Source organism: Vulpes vulpes, chromosome 1 (assembly GCF_048418805.1).
Source record: "Vulpes vulpes isolate BD-2025 chromosome 1, VulVul3, whole genome shotgun sequence".
Lineage (NCBI taxonomy): Eukaryota > Metazoa > Chordata > Mammalia > Carnivora > Canidae > Vulpes > Vulpes vulpes.
In genome coordinates, this window is record NC_132780.1 from 92417264 (window position 1) to 92441471 (window position 24208).

Consider the following 24208-nt stretch of genomic DNA (forward strand, 5'->3'; position numbering starts at 1 on the left):
TTGTCACATGGCGACCTTCCCTTAGGTTGATTCTTTGGACATCTAGAAAGTAAGGCTACACCAGTTTAATTTTCATCTTCTGCTCTTTGTTGAAGAGAGCAGTTTCTCATTGGGAGCAAATTCTTGGGACGAAATCATAGGAAAAAACTTTTAAATTTAAGCTCCTAAAAAATAATTGATAGGAACCATAAAGTACCTGAAAGCTACGTCTGAATTTTCATATGAAAGGATATTTAGAATCTAATCAGATCACCTACTTGCAATAAGACTTGTATCCATTTGAAATCACAAATACTATCTTAGAAGAATGAGATATTTAACTTTTTTCAAAAAAAGATCAGTGCACTTTGAGAAAGAGAAGTTGATTTTTTTCCCCTTCGCATTTTAACAACACAATTTTTGCAGTTTTCTTTAACTAAGTATCATGGCAACTTCTTATGTGGCTGTTAATGAGACTCTATGCTAAAACTTTTATTTTCTTGAAAATAAGAAATAGCTGAAACAGCTTTTTTTCAGATTAATTTCCTGCATTACAGAAATTATCAGATCTCCACTTAGGGTCTCTCAGTAAATGGGAGAGTAAGTCTGAACACTAACTGACCAATGAGCCATGGGGCAGACACACAGAATGCATCTGACATCAGAAAGGACTTGAGGTAGGGACACCTGGGTGGCTTAGTGGTTGAGCATCTGCCTTTGGCTCAGGTTGTGATCTTGGGGTCCCGGGACCGAGTCCCACATCGGTTCCCCGTGGGGAGCCTGCTTCTCCCTCTGCCTATGTCTCTGCCTCTCTCTGTGTTTCTCATGAATAAATAACTTAAAAAAAAAGAGAAAGGCCTTGAGGGAAATGAATGGCTATTTAGTGTAGAGAGTGTGGAAATTATTTTAATGAGCCATTACTTCTATCAGAAATTCCTTTTTAACAACAGCTCTCAGCTCTAATTGCTGATATTTCTTCACATTTCCCCTTCTTAGACTCCCTCTCTTCCTTTTAGGCCACGCCCCACTCACTTTAGACAATGCTGCTTATAAAAACAAAGCAAAGGAAAACAAGGAAATACCATTGCACACCATCAGATAGTCCACGATTAAAAGCCCTTAAGATGCCCACAGCAAGGCTGTGGAGAGTGGGAAGAGGCAGTGCTGCTGGGAGGGTATACTGGCACTACTTCCAAAGAGCAATTTGGCAACACCTAGTATTATCCGGTAAGCATAGCACCAAGATTCAGCAAGTCTGTCCCTGGATGTGTACTGTAAAGAGAGTCTCTGGCATGGAGAAGGAGATCTAATCAACAATGTTATATTAACATTGTTTGTAATAACCCCTCCCCCAAAGGAACTGGTAAATACCTGTTAACGAGAGAATGAACAAATACTTTCTGGTATAGTCATTTAGTGGAATAGTATAGAGCACTTAAATGAGTTCACTAGAGCTCTATGTGGCACTATCAATATATCTCAAAAACAGTGTTGAGAACAAAAACAAATTACAGAAGCATGTGTGCCATGTGATACCATTCATACAGAACCTAATCACATGCGAGACAGGTGCTTTTATACCTATTTGTGTTATAGAGGGTTGACGTATGCATGGGAGTCACAACCAACAAATTCAGAGTAGTTATTTCTTTGGGGGATAGGGATAGAGTAGAACTTGGGGGAAAGCCCAGTCTTCAAGTTTATCTGTAATATTAGATTTCTAAGTCTAGGTGGCATATACATGGGTATCTCATAATTTCTATACATTTTATGTAGTTGAAATATTCCACAATTCTTTTTTTACGGAAGAAGTTTGTGATACTTTATTATTTCCTGTGTCTGTCGAGATATTTTAATATATTTTGGGCATTCGAATCCCAAAATCGTTTTTCATTTCTTTTTTCCTAGTGTTCTGTGATTGAAAGGGCTCAGATACACTTGGATTTTTCTGCACCAAGATGGGTTTTATTCCCATTTTATCTACAACAGAATAAATGTATCGTAGAGATTGATATGCATATCAGTTAGTGGTGATACAGCTAGTGTTCAAAAGTAATGATTAGGAATGCTTGGGTGGCTCAGCGTTTTAGCGTCTGCTTTTATCTCAGGGGCTGATCCCGGATTCCGGGATCCAGTCTTGCATCGGGCTCCCTGCATGAAGCCTGCTTCTCCTCCCTGTGCCTGTGTCTCTGCCTCTCCTTCTGTGTCTTTTATGAATGAATAAATAAAATCTTAAAAAAAAAAAAGAAAAGTAATGATTATGTGAGACGATTCCCTTTTCAAGAAATTTAGTTGTATTTTTCTCTTTAATCATTGCTTGAAAAATTATTTTACAGATGGGATTTTCCTTAATAGATCAATCTCTGCAGCAATCTATCTACATGATTACTCCTTCACCATCTTACTGAGTATATTACATACATATGTGATGGCAGAAACTCTTACTCTGCCTCAATGCATCTAGTATTTTTTAGATTGGGATCTGACTAGCATGAAATCTTAGGTGCACAAACCAGAATTTGTGACACCATCACTGAAATAGCTTTAAGAATGATCCATTTTTAATAGTATGGCAGTTCCTCAAAAATTAAAAATAGAATTACCATATGATCCAGCAATTTCACTTCTGGACATATACCCAAAAGAATCTCAAAGACGTATTTTTGTTCACCCATGCCCCAGCAGTGTTATTCACAGTAGCCAAAAGGTAGAAGTAACCTAAGTGTCCATTAGTAGATGAATGGATAAAACAAAATGTGGTGTATACATACAATGGAATATTATTTAGCTTTAAAAATGAAGGAAATCTTGACACATGCTACAGCATGGATGAAACTTGAGGAAGAATTATCATAGTTGTTCATTCAAACAGTACTGTGGTACTTACCCTTTATCTGCAGGTACGGAGGAACTCAATCTCCTTTAGAATTTATTGTGAGAAATTGGATATTAAGTCTGTTTTTCTGATACTTATTCATTTCCACTTAAAGCAAATTGTTACAGTTTTAAAAAGAATAGTGATGTCCTTGTTCTCAATTTCAGTGATTGTGCCAGTTTCTAGTAAATTGATGAAGACATAAGGGTAATTTTTGGTTTAAATACTTCAAACTTAAGTTGAATTTTTACTTGTATCTAGTTAATCCATTCAGATTCCATAATGTTCTTAAACCCATACATTTTTCCCCCTTGTACCCCCTCAAAGCTTTACCTCTCTTATCAAAGTTAATTACTAAGAGGAATCTAGTTTTAGTATGAATTGTGTATGAAATCAACATTTGTATTTTTCCACTGGTTTTTTTTATTTTTTGAGTGTAACAGTGAATTTTTATTGGATTCTTTCCAGCACCTGACTGGAAAAAAAATAAAAAATAAAAAATAAATAATAAATCAGTAAATGTTAGGGAAAGAGTCATTTGAAAATATAACCGTATAAAGAAGTTGAACAAGTTAGTAGTGAACCAGGAACATTGACCCTGTGTCCTCTTAATATGAACTGCTGCCTCTGGTCATCCCCACAATCATCTTCTTTACTTGATAACCGACTATCGATTTGTAAACTATGGCACTCCACACTCCCCCTGCCCCAGCATAGCTGTCCCAAACCTTGTTATTTCATGGGAAGATCTTTCTTTTCTGTTGAGAGAAGGAACAGTCTTGTTTCTTTATTTCACTGGTAGGAATGATCTCTCTCTCTCTTTTTTTTTATGATCTAACTCTTCTCTGAGCTATAGTCATTGCACATCAGAGTGGACGAGGGGGGGCGGCGGGTAAGTAATTTGGGGGAGGAGCAAATGAGTAGTATATGTGAGCATTGCTTTATCAAGATTTTCTCTCAGGAGCTTGAATTGACTCACTAGATGAATGATTTATTTAGCACAAGTTCATTTCCCAGTTGTAAAATCCATCCCTGAGTTTTTGGAAAGAGTTTGAGACTGGAGAATCCAGTTTTCTTTCATGGCATTTAGCAATATTATTACATCTACTAAGGAATTCTCTGTCTCCTGGATGGAGTCTGCCTTTGCATTCCTTCCTCATGCCTCCTTGATCCTCCTCACCTCTGCCCACCATTTCTAGTGTCTAATTACCATAAAGAGGGAAGGATGTCTGTGCTACACTGTGAATGGAAGATGCCATCATATCACTGAGTTGATACCAGTTGATGTCACTGAGTTGATATCACTGATACCAGATATTTTCTTCATCTGTACAGACTTTCATCATAGGCCCATGAGTCTGAATACATGAAAGAGCAAAAAGGAATACTTCTGCACACAGGAGATAGGAATCTGAAAGCCTCCTGATGCCCACCAAATGGGGCAACGCTTGCCTGAGTTCTCTTCCCTTTTGTTCATTATGAATAAATGATCCTTTTGTGCAAGTTGATCTTGTGGAACTCCAACCCATCATCCTATTTAGGTCCGTCTGATGCATCCTTGACATTTTTACTGAAATGTATGTGAAAAATGTGATTTACCGTACAGAAATTCATTATACTTCTAGCTGTACAACAATAGGGTTGTTCTTTTTTTTAAAGGAATAACTTGTATTTGAATAATTTGGTCCAGTTAGGCGTTGTTGAAAAAACAGCTGGTGTCAAAGAAGAGGAAGTTAATTATAATAGCAACACATCATAAAGGGAAGTTTGTGTTAAAAAGCTGTTTCAAATTCTGTATGTGTCAAACATCACTCATCAGTACCCCAGCCCTGTATAAAGACCTGTCTCCAACTTACAGCAAGATGTATTTATTTCAACATAAAATAAAATTTAGAGGAAAGGCAAAGAGAGTCTAGAATTTCTTTTAGGATTACTTTTTAGCTTTGGTATAATTTTTTAAGATTATATTTATTTATTCACAAAAGACGCAGAGAGAGAAGCAGGCTCCATGCAGGGAGCCCGATGTGGGACTTGATCCTGGAACTCCAGGATCACGCCCTGGGCCAAAGGCAGACGCTTAACTGCTGAACCACCCAGGCATCCCTAGCTTTGGTATAATTTAACTTGACTTCTACTACAGGTTGTTTTAATTGACAGTTGCTCATATTAAGAGAAGGATGTGTTCTCACCCCTGATCACAAAACAGTACAGGTATAAAATGTCTGTAGATCTGGTAAAATAGGAAGCAAGTTAGGGTTATTTGCCTTCATAATATTAATACTCATACTGATAATATGAGTATTATGAGTATTAAAATCAATTATAATACTCATTATGAGTATTAAACAACATTAAAACTCCTGTGTCTTTAAAATGCTTAAAATACTTTCATAAACTTATTTCAGTTCTTTAAAAACAATCCAAGGATCTAGACAAGTTAGGTATTTACTACATAGATTAGGCAAATGAAAGATACTTTCTTTACAGATGAGAAATAAACCCAGAGAGATATAATGACTTAGAGGCACACACAGTAAGTGTGAGAGCAGGGCAAGCCCCATATTGTCTGACTTGTCATCTCGTATACTTCTAAGTCTGCACACACATTTCATATGTCCTCTAAAAATATGATTGTCTAGGTTCTTGTTAGGTTATAGAGGTTTTGTTTTTGTTTTTTTTTTTTAACTTGAGCTTTTATATTTTTTATACAGCATAACGTGTAAGCACAAATATAATTCGTTTCCTAACTTTGAAGATGGGCCAGTCCTGTGACACCTGTGTTGGAGTCTTCCCCCTGAGCTGGCTCAGCTTTATTTTTGCAGCATGCTTAAGGGTAAAGACAAGTTCCACATTCTCAGAGAGGCCCGGGGTGTTCACAACAGTGCATCTAATACTTCCTAGTCTTGTTTTGAAGTTTGGAAATTAGGCAAGAGGATGGAGCTGGGTAGTATAAGAAATATTCCTCTTTTACCCAACTTTGGTGGAAAACTTGCCTAGTTCCCCTCGGACAGAAAGTGGGATTAGAAGGGAGAACCCAGAAGGTCACCAGCTGGGGAACCATGTTCTTTCCCAGCCAGGAACTCCCAGCCTGCTCCTTTTCTTTCAGGAAACTAAGATCCTGCTTACTAGTTCTGCTTCTCCCACCCTGAATCAATTTAACTTGGCAACCCCACACCAGCTGTTCCCACTTCCTTCCTCTGGCTGTAATTACCTAAGTTCTAGGCACAAACACTTTCCAATTTTGGAGATACTCCATTTATTTATCCTTAAAATGACCTCTTCATAGTTACATTGTCCCAAATAGCTATCAAAAGTTGTCTTTATCTTCCCTCACAGGGAGACCTACATTAGATTGTCTCTTTTGTCTTCTTTCCCTCTTTGGTTATCAAAGCATATGAGAAAAAAATGATTTTTGATGGGGGGGGGGTGTTATGGCCAGGGGATAGACGGACCTGAAGGCCCCTAAAGAATTCAGACAAGTATGAAGCTGTAGTGAGGTAATGCATCCTTAGAACATTTCACTGGGAAGGACCTGGAGTTTATTTTTTCTTAATGCTAGGCAGTTTAGGTGGGAAGTGTCCATGCAGTGATATGGAATATAGCAGTGGTGTTTTAAATTTATTCTCCTTCCTCCTTTTTTCTCCTTTAATGAATTTAGTACAATTCAACATCCACTAGACTGCCTGAGTAGCTAGACACCTTCCAAGGTCTTGTTTGCTATTTATTTGTACTGAGTTAAAATGTCCAAATTGCCCTTGTTCATGTAAAATTACATCATAACTCTGAGTAAACTCTCTCCTTCAAGAGAATAACTTTTTTAAAAAAAGATTTTATTTACTTATTCATGAGAGACACACAGAGAGAGAAGCAGAGACATAGGCAGAAAAGCAGGCTCCATGCAGGGACCCTGATGTGGGACTTGATCCCAGGACTCCAGGATCATGCCCTGGGCGGAAGGCAGGCACTCAACCACGGAGCCACCCAGGCGTCCTGCAAGAGAATAACTTCATTCATTCAGCCTTGACAAAACATAAGCAATAGTTAATAAGAATCCAATAGATCTTATGATTTTTTTTTAGTATAACCGTGAATTTCTATTGGATTCTTTTCAGTACTTCTAAATAGAAGCTAACTTAGCCAGTAGTATAAATTACACACTCAGTAAATGTTAGGGAAAAAGTCATTTGAAAATATGACGCTATATAACATAGTTTAACAGTTTGGTAGTGAACCAGAAGCAATGACCCTGTGCTCCTTTTTTAAAAAAAATTCAATTAGCCAACATCAAGTACATACTTAGTTTCAGATGTAGTGTGCAATAATTTATCACTTGTGTATAACACCCAGTGCTCATCTCATCATGTGCCCTCCTTAATGCCCATTACCCAGTTACTCCATCCCCCCACCCAGCTCCCCTGCAGCAATGGTGTTTGTTTCTGAGTTGAGAGACTCTCAAGGTTTGTCTCTCTCTGAAGACTTCCCATGCAGTTCTCCCTCCCTTCCCCTATGATCCTTTGTGTTCCTTATATTCCACAGATGAGTGAAACCGTATGAACCCTGTGCCCTTTTAATACTAAATGCTGCCTCTGGACATTCCTACAAGCATCTTGCTTACTTGATAACCAACCATTGTTTTGTAAATCATGGCACTCTGTACCGTCTCTGCTACAAAATAGCCCTCACACACACTTATTATTTCATGGGAGATTTTCCATGGGAATGATTTTAATACAGTTTCAGAATTTGTTATAATGCAAAATGATATTAAAGCAAAGAAGACATGTAAGAGGCTTATTCCAAGGAGCAATTCTTCAGGAAGATGTAGCATGTTGGTTCTAAGCCAACAGCAGCTTATTTCTGTAGTGCCAAGCAGAGGGACCCTTCAGCCTTCTCCCTTCATTGCTACTTCCACTTCTGGGCCTGGGGTGCCAAAAGATACATGCTGGTAGGGTAGCTCCTGTGCTGGGCATGAGGCCATCTTTCTTTCCTGTGTCACAAGGACAGTGCTCACCATGATAGGCCTTTAGCCAAAAACAAATGCTAGCACACAGAGTTGGAAGCAACCAGCAATCACTCGACCTGACTCTTAGCGTGTTACATGAGAGGGGAAATGACAGATGACTAGTCAGGAGCAGAGCCAGGACTTACACCTTTCTACTGTGATTCATAGCCCAGTATTTTATACATTCATTAACTTATTCATTTGTTCATGCTTTTATTGAGTACCTACTACATGCCATTCGATTTACTAGGCAACCAGTGGAGTATGAAGATGAACACAACATCCAAGTTGTTTGTGATATAGGATGGGAGAAACATATGATGTCACATTTGTAGTGAATACATGTATTGTTGTCATAGAGGTCTGTACGAAAGGGCCGTGGGGGCAGAAATAAGGATACCATCTACTTCTGTTGGGAGGATTGGTGTCACAGATGGCAGTCAAGGGCAGCTTCATAGAGAACAGATTTCTTTTTTTTTTTTTTAATTTTTTATTTATTTATGATAGTCATACAGAGAGAGAGAGAGAGAGAGGCAGAGACACAGGCAGAGGGAGAAGCAGGCTCCATGCACCGGGAGCCTGATGTGGGATTCGATCCCGGGTCTCCAGGATCGCGCCCTGGGCCAAAGGCAGGCGCCAAACCGCTGCGCCACCCAGGGATCCCGAGAACAGATTTCTTATGCAATGTACAGAGGACATTGTGCAGTAGAGGAAGAAGAGAAGGACATTCACTTCTTACTTGGAGGCCGGGGGTGGGGGTTGTTACTATCACAAGACAGCAGTATCCAAAAGACTGGTTTGCTACTCTGAAGAGATGCTCTATAAATCAAGTTTGGAAAATTCTGCATACTGTGTTCCTGGCTTTGTGATTATCCAGAATTTTTGTATTTATTTTTTCATGAATGATTGTGTGTGTGTGTGTGTGTGTGTGTGTGTGAGGGGTCTGTGGAGAAAGAGAGATGCACTACCTACCTATGAGACACCTATAGGAAGAGCCACTTTGAACTTTCCTCCAAAGTGTCACTCATCCATCTCTTGATTTCCATCCCCCCCTGCACCACTATTGCCCAAGTTCTTATTTTGACGTTCTTGAACTTTTGCAATGCCACCCAAATGTTTTTCCCTCCAATACTAAATACCACCATCTAATTAGTATTTTTTTAGTATTTTTTAAAACTATAACAAGGTTTACCTTTTATGTACTTTCTTCATGGAATACAAAAATTTAAAAGTACAAAAGGATATGTGGTGAAAAGTCATTCTCTCATCTTCATCCTCCACCCAGCCAGCCCCCCTTTCTACCAGCAACCACTATTATTAGTTCCCTGTATATTCCTCTAGAGAAATTTTATGAATGTACAAATTAGAATTTTCTTTTTCTCCTTTTGGTACATAAATAAGAACATTGGTTAAAAACCATTCTGTACTTTGCTTTTTTTTTCACTTAACAGGATAGCTTGGGGATCTTTCCATATCACTGCATGAAGAACTTTCTCATTCTTTGTTCAGCTGGATTGTAGTCCATATAATGGACATACCATAGTTTATTCAGCTAGTTTCTAGTTGATAGACATTGATGGTGTTCTCAGCCTTTGCTATTACTGTGTCCCAATGTGTGCTGATACTTCTTTATGTATATTGCTCACCTTAAAAAACATTTTGACTGCCAGTTGCTCACAAAACAAAGTACTTTACCTTGGCATTCAGGGTCTTCCAGTAAGGCCCCAAATAACTTTCTAATGTTATAGGTACATGCCAAAATGAACTTTCTTCTTAGTCTAATGATTAAACTCAAGATCTTTTGCAAATATCTCTTTAACTCTTTCCTTTATACTTCCCTAAATGAACTGTATTTTCTAGCCCCTGATAGTAATATATATTATTCCCTGAAAGCACCTTTGCTATTCCTGGTCCTCTAACTTGGATCTCTACCATCCTGCTTTGCCTTTGAAAGTTGTCTGTCTTCCTTTAGCTCATCTTGAGTTTCACCCTCTACTGAACTTCTCACACTTCTTTATTTCTTAGTAATATTCTCTTCAAAAACACAAGGCCTTATTGTAGTATTACTCTTTGGACTTTTCATGTGTGTACCTACATGCATACACCTAGGCATATAATACTTATTTTTAAAGGTGTATGTGTCCTTTTTTTTCCTTTTTTATCAGCAAGATTGTGAAGTATCAAAGAGCCCCTCATAGTGTGTGTGTGTGTATATATATATATGTGTGTATATATATATATATATCATTATGATTTCAAAATTACCCAGCACAGTTCCTTTCTCTATCGCTTTTTATTTACCCATCTGTTATCCTTAAGCACTCAAAAATCCTACATACCATGCTAAGCCAAAGACCCTGTCAATTCCCCTCTGCCCCCATGTTGATTTTGGGATGAAGAATGGTGGCCGATTGGCTAGACTTTGAATTGCTCCTCTGCTCATTCCTTACCTCACCTAATCTGGCTCTTCTTCTTAGCCAGATGGACCCACCCTTGAGACGCCACAAAAGCCTTACATTCCCTGTTTCCATGACAACATATGTGCCATCGTTTCTGAAATTCTGTCCCATTTCTCTTTCTAAATCGTGATTCCCCAACCTCAGTGAAGCCTTTATACCATAGACTTTATCAGATTGTCTCTTCCATGCCTCTAGTAATTTAAACATCCAGAAACAATGATAATTACAGCTAGCTTTTTTTTTTTTTCTTATTCATGAGAAACACACAGAGAGAGAAAGAGAGGCAGAGACACAGGCAGAGGGAGAAGCAGGCCCCATGCAGGGAGCCCGATGCAGGACTCCATCCTGGGACTCCAGGATCACGCCCTGGGCCAAAGGCAGGCACTAAACCACTGAGCCACCCAGGTATCCCCTGACAGCTAGCTTTATCAAGAGTTCTCTGTGCTGATTTAGGATAGCTACATTATTTGCACAATCTCACTCCTCACAACCTAGAAGATAGGGACAGTGCCTTCAGTGTATTCTCACATTCTACTTTTTATTAAACAACATGTAAATTATATTTGTGACTATTTATTGTCAGATGTTCTTACCTGTGTGTGGATTTGCCCACTCGGATAAATAGCCAATACCCTATATTTCCCAGGAGACAGCATCTGCATGGTACCCTCGCAGAGTGTGAGTGTGGTTTACATAGGGAACCTGAACCCCTTTTAGCCTTTCCCCAAGAAGATCGTGACTGCTAATTCTGTGCCTACATATTCTGTAAGAATGATTTTTAGATTATTCAGTTTTTGGATTTTGCATGTTTGTACTGATTCCTTTAAACCATTGACAATACTTCTATGTTCTCTCATTTCTGTTAGTTTGTAAATTTCTCCAATACAGGAACTTACGGTATACTTCTGAAATTTCTAATTGGTAATAAAATTATTAATACAAATTTTCCCACACCAAATAATTATTGAATAAGTTTGTATTAACTTCTGCTTTATTTTTTTTCTCATTTTTCAGGAAATCATTTGCCAGAAGAATACTGTGAGTATTTTCCTTAACTCTTCCAGAAATTTTTTATCTCTTCTGTTTCATCAACCAATCTCTAACCCTTTTTTTTTTAAGATTTTATTTATATATTCATGAGAGACACACAGAGAGACAAGAGAGAGGCAGAGACACACAGGCAGGGGGAGAAGCAGGCTCCATGCAGGGAGCCCTACATGAGACTTGATCTCTGGTCTCCAGGATCAGGCCCTGGGCTGAAGGTGGCGCTAAACCGCTGAGCCACCTGGGCTGCCCTCTAACCCTTTTTTATCATCACAAATTGTTCATTTCTCTGTTGTTCCTCTTTAGAGTTTGATATCAATATAAATATGGTTACTTTATCGAAATATTTCTTTAAAAGTGAAACACAGTAGTGGGAGATGACACTGATGCCTGTTTTTTTGCATATATTCTTATATTTTGGAGAAAACTGTTTCCATTGTATATCCAATTTTGTGTGATTCTGAGTGGCACTTAGGCTGCATATATGCACACATGCGCATATATATATGTGTGTTATGTTCATATATACACATATATAGATATCTATATCTATGTGTATACTATATAACATGAATTATAGGCACAAATACAGACACATATATTATATAGGTACATGTATATCTATTACCTATTTATCTATACAGATTGATTTAATTCCTGAGTCTTGTAGTCTGCCTTTGAGACCACACCACAGAATTCCCACCACAGAATTCCCACCTTCTACACAATATTAAACAAAAGTTAAAAAGTAATAAAAATAAATTTCAAATTTTACAAATGCACAAAGAAAAATCACACAATTTAATATCTAAAGGAATCAGCCTTGTTATGCTGGTGGTTGTGTTTGGAAAATAAGCCGGTATTTAAAAACCATAAGAATGTATCTTTGCAACCTAGAGTGAAAATAATACCCTACATAAAGATCTGCACATGATTTGATTTAAGATGATAAGATAAAAAATATAATTGTAGTTTTTTCTTAGATCAGAAAGTTTAAAACTTACGGTTAAGATTGCACCAAGTCAGAGATGCATTGCAACATAAGTAAAATTATCATTATGTACCTTTATTCCTCACATCTCTACAGGAAATGAGCAATTATTGCTTCAGGCATCTCATCTCTTTAGTGTAACAGTTTTATTAAACAAATAATGATTGAACATGTATGGTGTGCCAGGCTTTGGGCTTAGTGCCATAAGGAATCACTAGGGAGGTAGAAAGTGGAAGCAGCCAGATTCGTAACTGCTCAAAGAGACAGCAAATGAGTAGTGCCAGAGTCTAGTTGGGGAAGAAGGTCAGTAAACAAATAAGCAAATACACAAATTTAAAAATTAATACACGGCAGTGTGCTGAAGAGTGGGTGGCCGCATATCTAACGGTCACAGGCCTTTGAGAGGAGGTAGCATTTACCTGAGACCTGGTAGGAAGGGAAGAGCTCATCATGCCTGCTGATAGGTTGGACATGTGGAGAAGCAGGGATATAGGTGACCAAATATTGCACATTATGAACATGTCACTTGTTGGCTTGAGTGAGCTGCTGGGTTTCAGGTGCTGGGTGTCCTTATCAAAAGTTGAGGGTTTGGAGCAAATGCTTCAATATGTTTAAATGCTGAGAACATTTCTTCCCAGAAACTTAATTCATTTTCCACACACACTTATGTTCACATTTATGTAGCATTTAAAAATTGAAAAACCGAATCAGCATTATTTTTTTAAGGGAAGATCACAGAATAGGATTAGGTTTTGAGCTGCAGGTTTTCATAGCTATGAATACAGGCATGCGCCAGAGAGATCGCTGTTGTTTATTTTATGAGCACGCCTCAGCATTTTGAAATTTAAGGAGACATTGTCTTTCTGTTTCAAGAAGCAGGTTTAAATATTTTAGAATTAGCACCTTATTAGTAAAAGACAGTTGTTATGCCTGAGATGTCTGTTCTTGATCACACAGTGTTTTTTTTTTTTTTTTCATTTGCTTTGGATTACTGGTTCTTTCTTTTTTTTAAAAAAAAAAAAGATTTTATTTATTTATTCATGAGAGACACACACAGAGAGAGAAACAGAGGGGCAGAGACACAGGTAGGGAAAAGCAGGCTCCATGCAGGGAGCCCGATGTGGGACTCGATCCAGGGCCTCCAGGATCAGGCCCTGAGCTGAAGGCAGCGCTAAACCGCTGAGCTACCCGGGCTGCCTGGATTACTGGTTATTTCAAACTATGGGTATGACAGCCATCTATAAACAGAAATTGCAGTAATAAGGTTCCTGAGTTATACGTGAGCCAACCTGGGAAATAAACATTCCCATATTATTAGTTTTCATCATTCTGAAAAAAAGTGCTTTTCTCAGTAGTTAGTATCTCAAACAACAACAACAACAACAACAAGACAACGAACAGTGTCACAACCAACCCTCACACTTTCCCCTACCGCATGCTCACGGGGCTCTTAGCTCAGGCCTCGTAACATCCCTGTGGCTCCTGCAGCTTATCACTCTCCCCTTTGCTTCCCCAACAATGGGGAATTGACAAAAAAATTTATTTATTTATTGTCTTAGAAACATAGGGAAGAAACTAGAAAGTACAGTGAGGCCAGGAACTTAGGAAAACCTTAACATGCTGGTTGTTTTCCTTGAGGACCCTGAAGCCTTGTTCCATGAGGTTTGAAGGAGATGGTTTCAGGATTCCATTTTTCTCTGCTGTTTGCATGACTCTCATTTTTCTCGCTTTACCCCTCTGCTGCTGATATACACCTAGACATCTGAGAGCCATTCTCTCCCAGAATTAGTTTTACACAGATGCATTATTCCCCAGTACCCATTTCAATAGTTACATATCCTATTTCATGTTTTATATACCATGACACATGGTATTAAAGTTTCTGAGGATACAGATCTTTATCCAGCAGCAGAAGAATAATGTTTTGAAACACTAATAGTGCTTTCCTGGCTTACTGGCTTTTCATCTATTTGTCCTAACATTTGACTTGGAAGATTCAGAGCATTTTCTCTTTGAATGTTGAGTTATAGTACTTATCTAAAACAGGAGTATCTATTGCTCTTTTATAACCCACCCATAGTTAAAGCTCTGGAAGATTTGGCAAGCATCCTTTTGGTACACTTGCCTTTCTTTTCTGCTCAGGCAATGGATCAGGTAAAAGGATTAAATTGGTGGACATGCAGTGGGATCTCAGAAACATTTTAGAAGCAGAACATGCTTATTTTTCCTCTTCCTGACTTGTCCTCCAAGTTATTGTTCCATGAAAGAGAACTTAAGAAAGGAACAATTTAATGTAGTTGATTTAAACATCAAATCTCAACCTCTGGAAATTCTTATCATATTTTAAATGGAAGTCAGGTCTAGTTTCTGCTTCGCTACCTGACATACAAAGAATATGTCAAAGAATATGTTCATAAATAATTCAATCTGGCCATAAAGGCATTTATCACTTCTCGTCTGTTTGCTGTGAGGCAGTGGCTTGGCTTGTGCAGGGTTCCATGAAAGTGACCTGAGGCGAAATGTTGGTGTGTCAACCTGTAGAGGCCACTTGGGAGGCAAAATGTTGGTGTGTCAACCTGTAGAGGCCACTTGGGAGGGTGCTGACCCCTCTACCTGTCATGGAGTACTCTCTAGAGAAGTCCTTGGGCTGGAGTCCCAAACACATCACAGATCAGCCACATGATCTTATCTGAATCCATTTTTATTTTTTATTGTCTCTGTTTTTATAAAACAGAGACAATAGCACTCCCTACTCAGTGGGGTGTCTGCTTCTCCCTCTGCCTCTTGTTCCTCCACCTGCTCATGCTCTCTCCCTCAAATGAATAAATAAAATCTTTGGGTGAGAAAAAAAATAGTCAATAGTATCTTCTTCAGTAGGTTATTGGGAACGTATGACCACTTATTCTTGGCACATGCAAGTGGTGACTCACTAAGGTTTGCTCTTATTTGTTTAATTCCAAGGGGGAAGAGAAATGTTATATTCTTCCCCATAATGCTGATATGGCTAAGATCCGATAATCAGGGCTCACTGTGCTCCCTAGAATAGTGATAGGGTTCCCACATACCTCATTTTACTTGTCAGCCCTCTGGCTTTTTTGTTGTTGCAGTTTCCTCTCTGGTTTTTCTCTTAGAGGTCTCTCATGTTTCCTTAGATTCAACCACACCAGATACTTACCAGGCCTGAACTTTTGTTGGAAACCCTTTTATGCTCCAGTCACATATTTCCAACTCTCTTCTGGACATTCTGACTTTACGTGTCCTGCCCTCCTTAAATCTCGATCTTTTTAATAGTGAACATTTCACCCTTCCCACCACAACTTAGGATTCAACCTCTTGAAGTGCCTCTCATATGTTAACTGGAAGTCAGGTTCTGTTTGTGATTTAGTAAAAGTGCCCCCGACTGGAATATGTTCATAAATAATGAAGTCTGGTTCTGCTTTGTAAATTCTTGGTTCTTTGCTAATGATACCACTCTTTTTAGGTAGCCCCATTTAAGACTGTGATTATGTTTCCTTTTCTGCTCTGAATCCTCCCATGATTCCCACTACCCAGTACATACAGTTTAAAACCCTCAGCTTTGCATCCATGTCCCTTCCCTAAGCTCCAAGAACCAGTCAGAATTACTTAGGGGTGTGCAGCCCAGTTTCCTCTGTCTTCTTCCCAGCTCAACTTTTGTTTGCATGACTATTCCTCACATGGCATTGTTAGGAATCTATAGAAGGTCAGCATGAGTGAGTGAAGAGTGGTATGGGCTGAGGCCAGAGAGAGAAGCAGGATTTGGAACATCAAGCCTGTGTAGGCCACCGAGATGTGTCTTATCTTCATCCCAGGAGCAAGGGAGGGGGCCTTATGCAGCTGAGGGAAGCAAGCTATCTGATACAGGTTGTTAAAAGGTTACTTTAATTAATGAATCACTAAATTCTATACCTGAAACCAAGTTTATCATATATGTCAACTAACTAGAATTTAAATAAAAGCTTGAAATCAGAAAGAAAAAAAAGGATCACTTTGACAGCTGGGTAGAGAATACATTGGAGGGCGAGAGGGGAAGAACGTAGACCAACAAAGACCAGTGACAGTGGCTCAGCCAGGTGTTGGTCCTAGTCTCCTACACGGGCAGAGAAGACAGAGGGAAATGGACAAATAGGAGTAGGATTACTGGGATTTTGATAGGACATGGGTGGTAAAGGAAATGGAAGCATCAAGGAGAACTTCTGGGTCTCTAGTCTTAGTAATAGAGGCTAATGGGGCCGTGACTGTGACAGAGTAGCCTGGAGGAAGCAGCTTTGTTCTGGGATCACTCAGAGCATAGTATGTCAGGTGTGGAGCCCTTAAACATTAGCTCTTCTTCTCGTCATGCATTTATGCTGTGTCTCTGTGATTCAATTTTAAATTCCCTGAAGGCTGAAGGCTGTGTTTTAAACTACTCTGTTTTTTTCCTGCAGCATACACATATCACAATGCCTTAGTCATGAGAGATGCTGAATAAATATTTAATTGACCGATAGAAGCTGTGCCATACTGGGTTTTGTTTTTCTTTTTCTTTTTGCATCATCTATAAGTCCTAATTATTTGCAATAAGCAATTAAGGAAATTGGAGGAAATTTCCATTCTCATCGGTCATAAATAAGAAATGAGGTTTTTCTATTTGCCTCACATTCAGGATTACTATTTAAAATGACTCACTGTAGTAGGACTTGGGATTTCCTTAGTGTGGAGTCTCTAGGCCAGCTCACCACCATCCGGTGCCTCCTCTTTCCACAGATGTGCACTGGGAACTACACATTCGTCCCTTACATGATAACTCCACATAACAAGGTCTACTGCTGTGATAGCAGCTTCATGAAAGGGTTGACAGAGCTCATGCAACCGAACTTCGAGCTGCTTCTGGGACCCATATGCTTACCTCTTGTGGACCGTTTCATTCAGCTTCTGAAGGTGGCACAAGCAAGTTCTAGGTAAAGTTCAATAATGCCGTTTGATGATGATCATGCAGTGCTGTTCTACTTCTTTTATTTGTGCATTTTATCAGATGTTTCTTAGAGCACATGGCCAAGAACCAGAAAAATAAAAGTGTGATACCTTCTAAGTAGATAAGAGATGCCACATAGTTCACTTTATTCACAAGAGAACAACTTGAGATCAGAAAGAAAAAAAAAAAAAAAGACTTAACTATATTATAGTAATGGTAAGGATAAAAAAAATATATTCAAAATAATATAGAAACAGTATCAGAGTAAGTGTCCAGGGACTTTTACTCTAAGAGCAAAAACTCTGCCAAAATTGCTGACGACATTATATTTCAGTTAAGAACAACCGCTTATGTTAATACATGATGATGCTGAGTCAGAAAGAAAGGCCATATTATGTTTCAATCATAGGCACATCTGATTTATTTGGAACAATTTCTACTCAAAACAGTAAAATGAAAAAATAAAATTTTGGCATTTCAAGTGGTATGTGGTAGGTTCTTGGAAAATTCATTAAGATGCAGTATCTTGAACTAAGTTTTTCTAAAGCAAAGCAGATTGTTAAAAGAGATATGGGATTCCCAGATTTCTTAATAATGCAAGATCTATGAGGTATTCATACTGTGCACATTGTGAGTTGAAAGTTACAAATGTTGCAAATGTCATTTGTTTCCTTATACAATCATCGTTTTTAATTGAAACTCTTTCTAGCATTAACTCTTTGAATTGTGTTTTCCCACCAGCCAGTACTTCCGGGAATCTATACTCAATGATATCAGGAAAGCTCGTAATTTATACACTGGTAAAGAATTGGCAGCTGAATTGGCAAGAATTCGGCAGCGAGTAGATAATATTGAAGTCTTGACAGCAGATATTGTCATAAACCTGTTACTTTCCTACAGAGATATCCAGGTGAGAAGATGCTTAAAGGAAATTCTTCATCATGTAGCATGTTGGAGGAATAAGAGAGAGTTAACATCAAATTCAGTTAGCTGAGAGGTGATTCTTGTCACTACATGTAATTTTTGTTTATTTTATTTTTTTTACATGTAATTTTTAATTGACTTTCTAAGCTTTCCATCCTGAGAATTTCTGATGAATGAAAAAGACTTCTATGAGTTAGCCATCTGAGACTATGTAATAAAGTACTTGTATGGTAAAGTTTGACTTTTTCCTCCAGAAGAACAAAAATAAAAGTCTGTATGCATAGCTAACCTGGGGACAACCTGTTCTAGCTCGTTAGCCTCAGACACACCTGTCAGCCAATAAGTGAAAACTTTTTTGTGGCAAAGAGCAGAAATGGTGTGGTGGAAGGGTGGGAGGAGGAGTGCTTTCTGAATGTATCTCTTACTCCTTGGAATGCTGTTGCTTAAAATTGATAGTGTTAGATCTTACTAGCCAGAAGAAGAAATATGCAACTGATTAATTATAAAAGTAACTTATAAAATATATCATGTAAAACACATCAACATGCCATTTAGTTTTATTGACGTCTTAAAATTTTTTAAATATGGTAAAGAAAATGAAATCCTGTGTGTTGGGGATTTGCTATTCCATTTTTACCATAAAATCTAAGTGACTTCTGGTTTCTTATTTCCAACCTTTCAGGCCCAGGTAAATCTTCATGAGAACAGCAGAAACTGACATACATGTAGAGGTGTAGTACTTAAGATCCCAAGGCAAGGAGAGCTTGAAATGATATCATCTTGTTATTTATAATAGAAGCTCAATCAGTTGCTCCAAATTCTTGATATTTCGAAAATTATTCTTTGAAAGTAATTGGTAGGACTCTGTGTACCAGGAATCTGACTCCGTGGAGAAGTTAAAGCCCACATAGTTAGACAATATAGTATTATGCTGCTAGATGGTTTACTGTTTTGGGGTCAGCTATGGTAACTCTATATTCTGAGGTTTTTATATAATCCAAATTTCTTATTTAAGAAAAAAATTTCTTTTTGGTTCTAGATTCTTCAAAGTATTACATGGATTCTAATTCTCTTTTTAACAACCTTCTCAAAGTCACATATTTGGTTGTCAAAAGTCATTGCATTGTCAGAACTTACTCCTGGTGGCTTAATTCTGTGTTACTCTCCTCTTGTTTGAAAGGACTATGATTCTATTGTGAAGCTGGTAGAGACGTTAGAAAAACTGCCAACTTTTGATTTGGCTTCCCATCACCATGTGAAGTTTCATTATGCATTTGCACTGAATAGGTAAGAAGAAAAAGTTCCTATCCACAATGTGCTAACATAGTATTTTGTAACCTGCATATCCTTTCTGGGATACGTTTTTGTCATAGCATGGCAGCCAAACCCTATTAAAATGTAATATTAATATTTCTACTTCAACCATGTGAAATACAGGAAGCGTATACATTCTGTTGTTTTGCTTTTTTGTCAGTAAAAAAAAAAAGCCCTCACTGATTGTATATTTAAATTCTTAAAATTCTTTTTCTTCTCTGTCAGAGTTTACATTTGCTATTTATACTTGTTTAGAATTTTTTGAATTGCATGAATATAATGTTATTTTGAGGCAAATATGCTCAACCCCAAATGGTTATTCACTTTAAAATTTACTAAGTAGAGAGAGGGATGCTGGAGTGGCCCAGTTTGTTAAGTGTCCCAATTTGTGGTTTCAGCTGGGGTCATGATCTCAGGGTCATGAGATCAAATACTGTGTCAGGCTCCGAGCTGAGTGTTTAAGATTCTGTCTCCTCCTCCCTTGCCCCTTCTCCCTGACTCTCTCTCTGTGTTTCATAAATAAATCTTTAAAAATAAATTTACTAAGCAGGGTAAGAGTAACTATGTCTAAGCGAACATATTCCTAACCAAATATTTTCATTTTCAGTGCTCTGAACATATCTAATTATAATCAGAACTCCACTGGCCACATTTTAGGGCATGTATCTGTGAATCTGCCAAAACCAACATGAACACTGGTCTGCATCATGGTACATACTTCAGTGCCACGTCCTACCCAGAGTCACCATTAGAGGCCATCCATGCTTTGGCCATGGAGAGGTCCAAAGTACTGAGCTGTCCAAAGCTTGTTAGTTGTGGGTTCTCTTCCATGGTGGCGAGTTGAATATACATGTAGTTACTACAACTGAAGAGAATGAGTAAAGGAAAAAAGTAAGGACATTGCAACTTTGGACCATTTGCCATGTGTTGCTTAAGGCTTGATAATTTTACAGATGAGGAAGCCAAAGCTGGGAATGACTGAATACCTTTTCTTCGAGGCCCAAAGGTAGCAAGTCATTAAACTGAGGCTGAAACCCAGATCTAGCTGATGCTAATGTCTGTGTTCTTCAGCATTAAAATCTCTTGCCTCTGTCCTCAAAGAAAAAAGTCAACATGCTGTTCAACCTGAGATTGCTTCTTTCCTTCTTTATCCACCCAAACTGTAGAACTTGCTAACTTTATTAGTAGGTGTAGAATGAAAGTATATTTCATTTCCCCATTTATTAAACATCTTTTTCATTAGATTTGACAGAGTAAGATGAGACCTCCAGAGATTACCAGCACCAACTGCTCTCAAATCTTTTTTGAAAGATGGAATGGAATATGGTCTTTTTTGAAATGAAAAATGAAAGTCCATAGAGACTCTTATTTTATGTGTTTTGTCTTCACCTTTCCTAAAATACAATATAACGAATTGATAAGCATGTGTCTATGAAAGGTTATTATAAACTCAAGGTATTACCATAAAGTAAAAAAAGGAATTTCATATGCATTTATATTTAAAGTGATAGTAGAGGGGATCCCTGGGTGGCTCAGCAGTTTGGCGCCTACCTTTGGCCCAGGGTGCGATCCTGGAGTCCCAGGATTGAGTCCCGCGTTGGGCTCCCGGCATGGAGCCTGCTTCTCCCTCTGCCTGTGTCTCTGCCTCTCTCTCTCTCTCTCTTTGTGTCTATCATAAATAAATAAATAAATCTTTAAAAAAAAAGTGATAGTAGAGGAGAGAAATAACTTTTTGTAGCAGCTTTATTGAAATATTCTTATGTAAGTCAACCCATTTAACATGTACAATTTATGGTTTTTAGTATAGTAACAGAATTTTTTGACCATCAATACAATAAATATAACATTTTCATCTCCCCCAAAAGAAACCCCCTACCCATTAACAGCCACTCTCCCTTTTCCCTCCAAATCTCCCAGACCTAGGCAATCACTAATATACTTTTGATCTCTAAATTTGCCTATTCTGGACATTTCATATAAAGGGAATCATATGTAATCTTTTGTAACTGGCTTCTTTCACTTAGGATAATGTTTTTAAGGTTCAAGAAATAATTTTTAAGATAATTTTTATCTGGTTTTGAGAATGATCTACACATGCTTGCTATTTTAAAATGATCTGCACAAAGCACCTTCCTTAGATCATCAGTACTAGTCACATGTGGACATTAGGCAACTCTTGGGTTAAAGTTGGCTTGTTGGTAATGTCTGTGAATAAGTTTGCACAGTGCTTTGGAGCAAAAGTCATTAAAACCTAAAGTCAGGGTTTGGTCCTTGTTTGGATTAGTTGACTGCCCCATTTAGGGCGCGGACTAGATGCCCTTAAACCTATGAACCATGAACCTACAGACTATGAAATTAGGAGGACTATAGATGATTAAGGGCAAATCTATCACCATCATCAGGAAAGCAGCTCAGAAGTGATCCTTGTTAGACCCAGTAGACATCTGGTAGGATGAAAAAACAAAAAAGCTTAGGACAGAGATTTACAGGGGACTCTCCAAATTTCATTGTTGTCTTTATCCTGCCAAACTTGACTATTGTGAATCAATGTATCAAATAGAGTTTTAAAAAGATAATTGGCCTACATTACTTCTGTAATCTGTATTGAAATGATTTTTTTTTCTTCCCCTACCTTAGGAGAAACCTCCCTGGAGATAGAGCAAAAGCTCTTGATGTTATGATCCCCTTGGTGCAAAGTGAAGGGCAGGTTGCTTCAGATATGTATTGCCTAGTTGGTCGAATCTACAAAGATATGTTTTTGGACTCTAATTTCCTGGACACTGAGAGTAGAGACCATGGAGCTTCTTGGTGAGTATATAGGATAAGATACTTGATAAATCCATGACATGGAAAAAATGGTTTGCAAATAAGTTAAATTATTCTTATCCTAAAGGATTGTATATTATGAAGTAAATCTTCGAATTTATAGCTTCAGTAAGCAGTTTTGATGAAATGTATTTGATATGGCAGAGTAAATTGGGGTAAGTTGGTTGAAAAGATAATTTGAGAAAATAACATTTTAAAAGATTTTATTGATTTATTCATGAGACACAGAGAGGCAGAGACACAGGCAGAGGGAGAAGCAGCCTCCCTGCAGGGAATCTGATGCGGGACTCGATCCCAGGTTTCCAGGATCATGCCCTGGGCCGAAGGCAGACGTCAACCGCCGAGCCACCCAGGCATCCCGAGAAAATAACATTTTGAAAAGATATTTTAAAATATAATATATAATATAATAACAAAAATATCATTTTGTTGAAAACTTCTACAAATTGATAGACATGAAAGAATACTAGAATAAATTTTAAAAGTATATATACCAAATTTATGGATGAAGAGACTTAACATTTTAAAGATGTTGATTCTCCCCAACAGGGCTTTCATGTGACTTGACAAATTGATTCTAAAATTTATTTGAAAAAACAAAGGGCCAAGAAAAGGCAAAGCAATCTTGAGGAATAAGGTGGAAGAACTTTGCTCTACCAGATAACAAGACCTACTCTAAAGATGTAATAATTAAGATGTTGCAGGCTGAGTGTAGGCCTAGACAAACACTGGAACAGAAGAGAGAGCCTGGAACGGACTGAGATATTTACAAGATTAGATTTATGGCAGTGATCTTCATGAGTCAGAGTGGAAAGGGTGGACTCTTCAGGAATGGTACTGGGAAAATGTGTTTATCTGCTTGTAAAAATAAAATGAAATTGGAATTCTACTTTAAAGCACAAGGAATGAAATCTAAGTGAATTAAAGACCAAAATTTTTTTTTAATATTTTAGAAAAAACAAAACCTCTGGGCACCTGGGTGGCTCAATGTGATTGAGTGTCTGCCTTTGGCTCAGATCATGATCCTAGGGTCCTGCAAGGAGCCTGGTTCTCCCTCTGCCTGTGTCTCTTCTTCTCTCTCTGTGTCTATCATGAATAAATAAATAAAATCATTAAAAAATAAAAAAAGAGGGGATCCCTGGGTGGCGCAGCGGTTTGGCGCCTGCCTTTGGCCCAGGGCGTGATCCTGGAGACCCGGGATCGAGTCCCACATGGGGCCCCCGGTGCATGGGGCCTGCTTCTCCCTCTGCCTATGTCTCTGCCTCTCTCTCTCTCTCTCTCTCTCTCTCTCTCTCTCTGTGACTATCATAAATAAATAATAATAAAAATAAATTAATTAAAAAAATAAAAAAAGAAAGAAAAAACAAAAACTTTGAATAAAACATACAAGCTGACCTTGGGATAGGAAAGAATTTCTTAAGCAAGGCTTAAAAATACTATTAATCATAGAAAGAAAAGATTGGAAAATCTTTGCATCAAAATTTGCTTCTGTTCCTCAAGGTTCTGCCTTTTGGAAATGCCAGAGTGGGTTCTATTGCACTGGCACCCCTGCCAATTATAACAATTATAAACTTGGAAAAACACTTGAGAAGGAAAACAGTTTGAAAGTACTGGACAGCGACTCAAAGGAGTCAGAAACTGAAGAGGCTTTGATTCTTGGATAAGGGAAGGGTACCACACTGGGTAAAAATCTACATATAAATGGTTTTTCCTATGCAGCATGATTTCCCTGATCTGCAGGGCACAGGACAGAGCTAACTCAAGAAGAAAATCACTTAAAGGTCGGAGGGGTCAGTCTGAGGCTTTCCGATTGCCTGGAAAT

General features: G+C 38.1%; 1 protein-coding gene across 3 annotated transcripts in view; it reads left to right on the top strand.

Annotated features, from left to right (window-relative positions):
- Nucleotides 1-24208, top strand: part of MAP3K5 (mitogen-activated protein kinase kinase kinase 5) — a 196082-nt gene that overhangs the window by 61596 nt on the left and 110278 nt on the right. For all 3 annotated transcript variants that reach the window (XM_072720083.1, XM_072720089.1, XM_072720092.1), the window contains 5 exons: nucleotides 11330-11353; nucleotides 17115-17308; nucleotides 18064-18232; nucleotides 19427-19533; nucleotides 22198-22368. In XM_072720083.1, coding sequence (XP_072576184.1) covers nucleotides 11330-11353; nucleotides 17115-17308; nucleotides 18064-18232; nucleotides 19427-19533; nucleotides 22198-22368 — 665 coding nt within the window. The remainder of the gene's footprint in view (nucleotides 1-11329; nucleotides 11354-17114; nucleotides 17309-18063; nucleotides 18233-19426; nucleotides 19534-22197; nucleotides 22369-24208) is intronic.